Raw genomic sequence first — 10833 nt, 5'->3', positions numbered from 1 at the left:
GATTTCCTGCTTCAGCTCTTTGAGTAAAACTAAATTTCGCTAGCAAAAAAAATTAATCTATTGAACGATCCATTGTTACTGTTCTTCTTACTGATATAAGCCTTCTCAGATAAAATTTTGCTGTTGATTTGCTTTTATTAACTTTTATAAAAGAGTTTATAATATTATAAGGCTTTGATGCAGATACTTTCATTTTTCGATGAGGAAGGTTATGTAATTTTTACTTAATTGACTTTTACACATTACGACCTTTTTATAGATATTAACATTGTACTCATTAATAATTTAGTAGAAGAGTTAGGGTTAGGGTTTTGCTTCAAACCTTTTCGGTTCAGCTTTTTAAAATAATTCTTATTAAGAACGATTCTAACAGATTAAATAGGTAAATTCATACCTGAATTAAGAGTTGTAGCCATAGCTAAGCGGTAAAAAGCATTTAGGTGCAACCACCCCACCGCTGTAGCCTCTCTTTATCCGTAGGCCCTCGTAATTTCCAATAGATTTTGTAGGCGTCTTCATAGTAGTGGAAACGTTCTTGTGGAACTTTGAGCGACCCCTATATTTCGTACTATAGCAAGTTCTTAAAACTCGGCTTCTACTAATTTTTATCACACTAACTTTTTACAACCTCTTTAAATAGTATAGTTCTTCTAATGCTTATTAGATTATAAAAGCAGTGGATATGCAAAAAGAAAAACAACACTTTTTCAGGACCAATTTAAAAGAGCAAAAAGCAGGTTATAAAGGTGGCAAGGATGGGTGTGCAAATCCTCAGAATAACAACTCTAATTACGATGTCTACAAAAATTACTTTAAAGGTGCTTACTCCAGCCCAGATAGGTCGAATAGTTCGGATATAAATAAAGATAAAAGAGATAATTTATTAAATACCCCGGGACAAACTTTTAGAAATCTTGGAGGCTCCTACCATAAAATTTCATCTCAATATAGCAGAGATAACTTTTACAGATATACCTCTAATAACCAATATACATCTAGTTCGAACTTTATTTGGGCGAGGCCATCCTTTAACTCTTCTCACTGTTTTCAAGAAAGCCCCCCTTCCTATCACTATAACTCACAGGTTCAAGGCTATGCAAGACAAACTTACTTAATGAACCCAGAGAATTATAAAAGATGCGTTAAAAAAGAAACTATTTTATTAAAAAAGTAACTTGCTTCTTTTTATGTTTTTTGCACATATCATACTTTTATTTATAAGCTCAGTCGGTGCTAAAGAAGTAATAAAAAGTGCAAGAGGTAAAAAACATAAATTTGAGGATAAACGCCAAGGCCATCCTTTGTCCATTCAAGGTTCTATGTGTTATTGTTAAACCTTGTAAATCATTCCTTTTTTATTCATAGAAAATTTTTTTATGTTACTTTACACACTAGTAAAACAAAAAAAACATTTTCCCTCCCTCTATAAAGTATCACGCTAGCTAACAAAAAATTTGGACATCTTTACTAGAAACTGGGCCTCGTTTTGGGGCTACTTCTGTCACACATATCCAAGTTAATGGCGAGCCATCCACCTCTGTATCTCTTCCATCTCTACCAAAGTCCACAGTGACTTCACATTCCGAGCTCGTTCATTCGTCTGCGGATCTCTCATCGGTGGGATCACAAGCCACTGCAGCGCCGGGTATTTCTCTCTTCTCCTCTCTTATTGCCTCTGTCACACTGTTCACTGATTCATAGCAAAGCATCGTGAGAGCCGTTGCGATCCTCGCCTTTTGCCGAACAAAGTCTTCTTTCCTAGTGATCCTGGTATATTTAGTGTCGTCTTTGCCTCTCCCTAAATTTACGTTTTTTATTATGCTTCTAGGCGTACAGGGCGCCAACCCTGCTTACGGTCTCTTTGCGGACGCGCCCTCTGAAGCGCCTTTAGGACAGGCTCATCAAACTACTCCCCTTAATTTAGCCCCTAAAAAGGTCGCTACAGTAGTTGGTAGTTGCGCTCCTTCAAAAAAACCTGTAAAATGTGAAGTACGCCAGACTTTGCGAAGGCAACTTTCTTTTCTCTCCTTATATTCTGTTGTTCCTTTTTTGTAGAAATTTAAGCGGTCATATTCACTGGTCGACGTTCACGAAGCAAAAAAAATAAAACTCTTTTCTGGTAGTGAAAGTAAAAGTTTCACTCAAACACCAACTTTATCGGCGGCATACGAGAGTTCAACTGCTAAAGCTGACACTCTCCCGCCTCGCCTCATGACGGCGGTAGAGGATAGCAACCAAGCAGACTTACCTTCTTTTCTGCCGGTGAGCGCGCTGAACTATATTTACATGCGAGTCTATTAAATACCTGTTCTTTACAAAGTTTGACTCGAGCACACCCGCTTCTAACATAAAGGAAGCTCTCAACACCGCTGGGGCGTCTGCCTTTGCTGAAAGTTTTTTCCGACAGGAAAGGTATATATACTTCGTGTATTGCATTCTCTGCTGCTATGATGGCTCATGCCTTCCAGGAAAACAAAAGAGCCGGAGATTGTTACGGCGGACGATGCAACACATGCGCCGGACGGCCCAAGTATGAGCGGTAACCGACTTTCTTGCAGAAGGTTGGTTTGGGCAGGCAATGATTATTACTAATAAGCAGCATGGAAGGAGTACTACTGGTTACTCCACACACACGAGGTGAATGCTCTGGAACTGGCCAGATTCTTCGCTCTCCAACGGGAAACTGTATTCTATATTTTCTTACCAAAACTACATGCTGGATGCTAATTGTTTTAAATTTATTATTAATAATAGTTTTTCAAAAGAGTTTGCCGTCACTGTACTAACGCAAATGCCTTTATAGAGGAAAAGGAAGCCACAGAATCGTTTAATAAAATTGTAAAGATTATGGATGCTCTCAGAGACACAACTGCTTCCCATTATGAAGATTGCTTGGGCGCGGCCACCTTACTAAGGAAAAATGAAAAAAACGAGATCCCTTCCTTTTTTTCAAAAAGTCAGGTAGGCAACGAAGTTCTACCCTCCCGGGAGTCCGCAAAGAGTTCGCTTTTAAAAGAGAAAAACATCGGAAAGGGCTGCGACCAGACGAGTGGAGCGTGTTTGGATCCCTTATCAAAGCATAACGACCGCCCACCTCACGCAACCAATAAACTTATAAACCCTCGTTTAGTGGAAGGGGCGGCTACGGAAACTATTAGGAACGGCGCTACAGTAAACACCGGCTTTTTTCCGCTCTCGACCCCGTCATTCGCCCTGAGCGATCATGAAAAGGCTTCTGACAACGATAATAACGACTGCAGATTTATAATGAATATGACTGGACGTGCTGACGACGACGTTTCGAACGATAAGCCACATCATATTTTCGATAACTTAAACGAAATAATTGAGCTCTCAGAGGATAACGCTACTAAAAAAGACCCTTTTGAGTCTTCCTCTTCCGCTAATAAGGAGGGATTGACTGATAATAGCTTGATAGTTGCGTTCGACAAAAATATAGAGATTGTTGTTAGTGATGAGGAAATAGACACAGGCATAGCCACTGTCCCCACTCAAGGCTATAGCCCTCCGCAGCTAAATACCTCTCAAGCAATTCCGCATGAGATTACCAGAGGGTATTGGGAGAAATACCTCGAGCAACAGAAAAGAATTGAGCAAAAAAATTTCAATAATGTCAAACGAGAGGCTTTGGAATTTGATTCTAAGATGGAACCTTTACACGGCTTGCTACATCTGGATGAAAAAGTATTATTTTTGAGACTATCGAGGTCGGGGTTGGCCTTTCAGCGCACTGTATGATCCCTCTCTGCTTGTTCGCCTCTACCCTATTACCGATTCTAGTCACTTGTAGAACCCGTCAGCCATAAGCGAACTCTCTGAACATTCAGGCTTCATTACAGGCTGCGCACTGTTGGGTTAGCTAAATTGGCTTATATTTTAACTTGGCTCGTTTTTTACTTGTAGGCGCTGAAGACAATTCCCTTGTTGCCGTGTCATCAAGCGGGAAGTTGTTTGTTTATAAACATCGACCACATTCGTTTGTTTGCATCAAAGAGTTTGATCTCGGGCCCGGTTTTATCTCGTGCCTTTCGGTGTATAAGGTAATTGAAATAACCTGTTCTCTCACAGTCACTGATATATTACTTTTGAAGGATACCATTTTTTGCGGTTCTCAAGATGGCCAAGTCATTTCTCTTCGTTCTTCCAATTTTGAAAGATTGTGTACTTATAGGGGTCCCACTTATCCATATAAGAACGTTTTACTACTTTCTTCGTCTCTGATCCACTAGTTATAGGAAGGCAGACGGTTGCCGTCACGCATGTATATGTTAAGTGTCTATTTCGCTTACCATGGCTTCTAGACAACGTGGTTGTGGGTATCGTTAGTAGCCGTGCTTAAACAAAACTTTATTTTACTCTCTGCCATTCTGGGGGGTTGAAAGGATACTTCAACGGCGTTATTGATTCTTTTGATGGCGCTGGTAATCTGTTCTGGTCACACACTGTAAGTGCCATTGGCGCTCCGATTAGTGCCCTTTTCGTTAGCGAATCGCTCATACTTGGGTAATATTTTGCTCATTGTCGATAACGAACTTTTTAACTATATTATTTAGTGGTACTGAAGATGGCGTTATATACTCCCTGGAGAACTCCACCGGGAAACTGAAGAAATTATATACCCATCATGAGCCTAGAAAACCCATCCACTCGATTCGAGGTTGCATTACCGTCTTCCTATTAAAAACAGCTGCTTAACTTGAGTGCTTGGATCAAGTTATCGACAGTACACTGTATTCTTGTTCAAGCGATGCTACCCTGCAGCTGGTTTCTTTAGAAACAGCAGATGTAAGTTCTTATCAGCGAATCAGCCTTATCAAATAATCCTTAAGATCTTTTTAGGTATTGAGAATTTTGGTTGGCCGTGGCCCTGTAACGTCATTTCATATAGAAAAAGTTCTGAACGATGAAAACAGGGTGACACTCTATTTTGGAGGTGCGAGCTAATGCTTGGGCGCTCCTATACCCTCACGTTGCATTGCAACGCTCAGGACGTACTAAAGAAGTCGAAGCCGTTTATGGTTACCTCGAGAAAGCCACCTTCGCAATCAGTGCGCCATCCCTGCAGTGTTATTGGGTCAATTGCCAGACTGCTAACAAGTGCTCTTTTGTTGGGCCACGTGATCTAGCAGAGCATGTAAACCTGCACTCAAGAAAGTTGAAAGAGGCAACCTCTGCTCCATTCACCTGCGGGTTTGGGCCCTGCAGGTCCTCTTACTCTCGTTACGAACAGTGAAGAGATTAGTGAAGATTGAATTTTTTTAAGATTATCATTTTTGGATTACAAATCTTTTGAGGACCACTTGATCGCACATACTGGAGGTATGCAGCACACTTCGCTAGCCTCATCCACTACAACCAACTGCTTATAGGATTTTCCTGTAGTGCCGGTTGCGTTAACTTTATTGCTGGATCGCGCGAATCTTTGACGTCCCATTACAGCGCTCATCACAACTTTGCTTGCACCTATAATAAGGGTTTTTCCATCCATATCGCGACTTTTACTCTATTTTCTTACTCTCCTGTAAAGAATTTGTCTGCAGAAAAGTCCTCAACAGTGATTTGGAGCTTCGACTCCACTCTGTCAAGCACAAAGGCGGACTTTGCAAATATTGTTTCACCGTTAACGAGAATTTCCACCAGGAGCAGTTACACGAAAAGTTTCACCTAATAAATGGCTATAGGTGTTCTGAGGTATTTTACTAATTCAACTGTATGCGGTTGCGTTTTTGCCGTGACAGCTCCTTATAGTGTGCGGAAGTTTTTTCGAGCGGGGAGGCATTTCTGGAGCACCGCAACTCTCATAAAACATGTACGCAGAGCAAAGGGCGAGAGAATCCCTCTAGCATCCAAGCCGACCAGCCGCCTCTAAAGAAGAAAACGACTCGAAAGGCGGAAGGGCAGAGGCCGCTACGCCCAAAGCCTACCTCCAGCCGTCCTGGCATCCCTGACGACCAAAAAATTTCTTCTGCAGAAACTTTGAGGCTTTTGAAAAGTTCGGATCCCTACTACATATTAGGAGTGAACAAGTACTTTTAAACCTTTTCTTCAGTTTATACCTGTAACAATTGCTCTTTTGTTGTATGCAAAGGGCAGCCCCTTTTTCTATTATAAAGAAGCAGTATCACCGGCTCTGTCTTAAGTGGCATCCCGATAGATGCTTAAACGACAAAGAGGAACAAACTCTAAAATTTCAGAAAATTGCTTGGGCCTACATGCAGTTAAAGAAAACGAAATTTTAAAAATATTAGTTGCACCCTGAGACACTTGAAAATTAATTAGAGTCTTCAGCAAAGATCGATCAAGCCGAAATTGTCCTTTCATCTATTAGACTCAGTGGTTTACGGGTGAACTTTTAGGATCAATGTGTTTTATGGAGGGTTTTTTGTATAGATAAAAAGAGGATAAACTCAAGCTAAATAAAAGAGTAACGCACTTTGGTCATAAAAGTTAGTACAAAAGGCTTTATTAGTTTAAGCAGTTAACAGACACTCTTAGTAGACTTTTATCCTGGCGGCCAAGTCAACTGTCTCCCCCCGAGAATATGCAAGTGGAGATGGTGCACCGACTGAGCACCATCCTTACCATCGTTGATAACTGTCAATAAATAACTTTAACCAAGCTTGAAGGGCAGGCTAGCCAATATAATTATAAAGTCGAGACGTGATTAAAAGATAAACTTAAAACACGCCTAATCTGTAGCCAGTTTCATGTAAGCCCGCTATCTCAGCCACTTTTTTAGCGCGTAACAATAAGTGTCCCAAGAGATCTTTGTCCTTCTCTTCTGCCCGGGAAATTCCAGGTATTGGCTTTCGCGGTATAAGCAGGATGTGGACGGGAGCCTTTAGACTCAAAATATTATCACAAGTAAAATAAGGAAGAATAATCAAAAAAATACATAACCTATAGTGAAGTCTATGAAAATAGGTGATTAAACCTGAGGAATAACATCTTTAAAAGCATAGCATAAGTCGTCCTCGTAAACAGCAGTAGAAGGTATTTCTTTGCTGAGAATCTTGGAAAAAATTGAAGGCCCCGAGTCTTGATTTGACTAACAGCACGCAAGGGACAGTAAAAAAATATATAAAGTCTGTCATAATAATAAAAATTGCCTTTCGTGCTTTTTCCACCTCGTCACTCATGTTGTTAATTTCCTTTTTACTGAAACTTGCGCGGTGAAATCTAACAAATCTAACAAAAGAAAAACAACTCTGTTTAAAGTATGGAAAACTTCTAGTGGTCATTTGAAATACTCAATCAGAATTATGTCCTCCGCAGAAGGGTTAAAGGAAGATGTCGGGGGTTTGTGGAAAAAAAGTTTACAAAGGTGCTCGGCTTAGCGTCAACCATGAATCCCTCTCATAGGTTACTGGTTACTATGTCTACCACTTGTCCGCTAGTTCAGTTTGCAAGAATAGGTCTATGGAAATTGGCCCTAAACGCCGGACCCGGTCTCTAAAACCATCTCTGGTAAGTTTGAGTACCATGTTCTAACGAATTAGGCAGCAGCCAGCAAAACATAAAAATATGGTAAATTAGTTACCAGTGAACGATAAGGTGAGCGTAAGTTGAGCATGTGTTGCTCGATCTTTTTATTGGACAAACAAAGTGTTCATATGGATAAGTTTATTTTGGTTAGATAAATAAACATTTGTTTTACTGTTTTATTTTATAATATTAATTGAAATATAAGAATCAAATTTTGAAAACAATTATTTGGGCTTTAAAGAATTTTAAGCCCCTGAATTTTGCTCGTTAAAGGGTTAATTGGGATATATATAGAATCAAATTTCAACCAATATAGGACTTTAAAGTATAGAAAGTGATTTAGAAGTTAAGCTCCAGGGTTTGCCTGTTAAAGGGTTGGTAAAGAACGTTAGGAAGGTTGAGAATGGTGAGTTATGCAGTAGTCAGTTTTTTAAACGTTCGTAAATATTAATTGTCTAACAGTTGTAAAGTATATAGCCTCGGTAGTGTATAGATTTATTGAAACCTCCACCCCCGTAGTATGAAAGGCTTTTTTTATTTTTTTATTACCTTATATTCCGAAGAGATTTTAGAAGCTTTAATGCCAAAAATAAACTAGTTCTTTTGGTCGCAAGCTATCTCTGAGCAACTATTTCGATTGAATCACACCCAGTTAATTTAAACATTGCACAACACAAACAAGCAAGAAACACCCTGTCTTGTCAACAAAGTTTTTTCAGGTGCTTCTAAATGCTTTATTAAGTCTAAATAAGAATACTTAAATTGTATATTTTTAGTTTTAAGAGAGGCAAGTGATTCCCTCCGACCGGCTTAAGGTTTTTCCTCTAAAGTACGAAGCTTAATTCCTATGGATTCCTGCAACCTTATAACTTAACAAACTTTGTCAAATTATGAAATAAACTTCATTTAGTTGGTATAAAAGTAAGTGTCCTAAATATATACAAGTAAAGGGGACTCTCACTTTAGCTGAGCTAAAGCGCCCTCGTTACGAACTCTAAGATCGTAAAGTTCTATAAAGAGGGTAAATCCCCATAACTAAACTCTGTAAGAGCTAAGGATAGATAAAATATAAAAACAAGTAAAATTAATGAACTTAGAGAAAGAAGGAGCTAAGACAAACCTAAGAGCTTTAAACTAAAGTGAGTGAAGTTAAGGCTTAATTATGTCATTGCTGTGCACAGAGGGGATTACAATCTATAACCATGAGTTTTAAATAGATATAGGGCTTAGAAACTAGAAACAAGGGGGAAATAAGAGCGCTTTATTATTTGTATTGAAATTGCTTTTACTGGTGTTCGGTGGACTTCAACTACTCAAGCTTCAATCAGGAGTAATAGCGCAAAAGTACATTCCAGTTCTTGGTCGAAAATATCCAATTATTTTCCTTCGAGACAAACAACCAAAAAGAGGTAGGGTTTACAGTCCCGTTGCCCGAAAATGAGCTAGTTCTCTAGCAGGCTGCCAATGTACCTGGCTAGCCATTCTTATGCGCGATGGCATTGTAATGGAAAACACCGTTTAATGGGGCTACCTGGGGGTCTCGGTAATGAGTTTCACTTCCCACCCACCATATAGTGTTTGTCATCACGCGCAGCAACTTGTTTTGTTGCGCTTGGAGCGCCGATGCTATTGCTGTAGAAACATAGATCGTTGGTGCACTAGCGTATGTCATTATCAACTGGAAGCAAAACACCTACAATTGTCGTTTATCGGGCATTGTAAGCTTGCTCTTGCTGCATAATAAAGGGTAAAGCGCATTAGTAGCTGCCTCACTTTACCACTAAGTAGACAACTTGAGCCTACCACGAAAATTTAGTCAAGAATGGCTTCCAGGTATTTCGCTGGAGAGCAACACGGGATCTACAACCCATCAAAGTCCAAGGGTGCCGACAAGGGAACGCATTTCTTCGTTATTAGAAAGGCTTTGCTTTTCCTCACAATTTAGTGACTTTTCATTTACAACACCAGTAGGCGAGCCCGTCAAGAAAATACTGCAGATGCTGACACGGAAGAGTAGGCGACTTCGACGACGAGTAAATGGTTATACCGTCGGCGTATAGTCAACCCGCGTGTGAACTGTATGGCAAAGGCATGTCAAGCATATAGATTGCGAGTAGTAGGGCGAGAGGAAAGAGCCCTGAGGGACCCTGCTGTCATTAATCGCTACGATGACAGGATATCTCTCTCACTGGAGCGCTGAAGACGCCACCGTTAAAATAAGAGTTCAGGAAGGCCTCAAGAGGCGGTTAAAGAGAGCAGCTTCTGCAGCAGACCTTCAGGTCAAATTTGGTCAAAGGCCTTCTTAAGGTCAAAGAAGACGACGCCTGTTAGTTCATTCTGTTAAGCGAGAAACCGCTGGGACGTTGAGTGTCCTTGCCGAAATTCCGCAAGGCGTTACCAGCGTCGACGATCTCCCCAGACAGGGCAGCGAAGCGACCTCGCCCACTTTGCCAACCGCTGACAGAAGACTGATAGATCTGTACCTGTTTGTCGCAGGTTATGGTTTTGGTATCTTCGGCAGCATCACAGCAATCCATTAATTGGAAAGGTGCCTATGACCATCGCTGAATATACAAGGAGGTACAGATAACCCATCGTCGCTAAAAGCATTTTTTCATCATCCCGTTAGTAATCGGGGTCGGGCGCCTTTCGTTTGGGTTGTTCTTCGACAGTCGCTTGAATCTCGTCTGATTAACTAGCTCAAGTGGCTCGTCGGTCTCAGCCAGGAATTAATTCCTCCGAAGGGAGCGCGTTCTGGGTAGCTCGATGATTAAAGGAAAGCGTAGCCTTGTCAGTAGCACCCCAGTCACAATATCCCTTTTTTTCACGAAACAGTGGTAGTGGTGCATGTCCGCGATTTCTAACCCGTTTCACAAATTTTAAAAAGGAGAGACGGTGCCCGTCGCCTGACTCCGATAGATGGCTGGTTTTGGCCTCCCATCTACAATTAAAGTGGACCATTAACTTTTTCTAATATACCTGTGCAGTCAATTAAGTGCTAGTTTGTCTTCGAGGCTTTGCGATAGCATGGCCACTCGGATAAGGCGTGGACTTTTTCTAGAGCAGCGTTAGTCTTAAATATCTTTTTGAGCGCTAGAAACGCTAATGATTAGGGGCAATTCAAAAAAGGGCATTGGTTCAATTAAAATTTATCTTACCAATGCATTAAATTTTGAAAGCCCCAAGCTGGCTCATAGCATATAGAAAACTTAGACTGAGGATATGCTTTGGACGGAATAAAGTTTTTCCTCTAAACAAACAGTGTTTAATAAATAAATTAATGCTGTAAAATTTTTTTCTAAAGTTAAACTACGTGCAAGTCATTAT

General features: G+C 40.4%; 2 protein-coding genes across 3 annotated transcripts; one reads left to right on the top strand and one right to left on the bottom strand.

Moving 5' to 3' along the window:
- Nucleotides 1-2847: 2847 nt before the first annotated feature.
- LOC135121179 (uncharacterized) lies at nt 2848-6398 on the top strand. Its single transcript, XM_064045489.1, has 15 exons — nt 2848-3753; nt 3812-3875; nt 3925-4061; nt 4113-4158; nt 4215-4337; nt 4404-4524; nt 4575-4678; nt 4736-4806; nt 4861-4954; nt 5010-5226; nt 5285-5340; nt 5391-5495; nt 5549-5712; nt 5770-6047; nt 6110-6398. The coding sequence occupies exons 1-15, from the start codon at nt 2848-2850 to the stop codon at nt 6258-6260; spliced, it is 2637 nt and encodes an 878-aa protein (XP_063901559.1). The 3' UTR covers nt 6261-6398.
- Nucleotides 6399-6481: 83 nt separating this feature from the next.
- LOC135121173 (adenosine 5'-monophosphoramidase HINT2-like) lies at nt 6482-7339 on the bottom strand. Of its 2 annotated transcripts, XM_064045482.1 has the most exons (5): nt 7272-7339; nt 7131-7209; nt 6956-7069; nt 6710-6860; nt 6482-6615 (listed from the first exon to the last, which is right to left on the bottom strand). In XM_064045482.1, the coding sequence occupies exons 2-5, from the start codon at nt 7158-7160 to the stop codon at nt 6524-6526; spliced, it is 387 nt and encodes a 128-aa protein (XP_063901552.1). In that variant the 5' UTR covers nt 7161-7209; nt 7272-7339; the 3' UTR covers nt 6482-6523. The 2 variants fall into 2 exon arrangements, with proteins under 2 accessions (XP_063901552.1, XP_063901551.1); XM_064045481.1 differs by having other exon boundaries at nt 7131-7312.
- Between the last annotated feature and the right edge of the window lie 3494 nt (nt 7340-10833).

The sequence above is a fragment of the Zophobas morio genome, unplaced genomic scaffold (genome assembly GCF_036711695.1).
Source record: "Zophobas morio isolate AGI-343-1 ecotype UQ-CSIRO unplaced genomic scaffold, CSIRO_AGI_Zmor_V1 ptg000516l, whole genome shotgun sequence".
Lineage (NCBI taxonomy): Eukaryota > Metazoa > Arthropoda > Insecta > Coleoptera > Tenebrionidae > Zophobas > Zophobas morio.
This window is presented reverse-complemented; position numbering and strand designations above follow the sequence as displayed.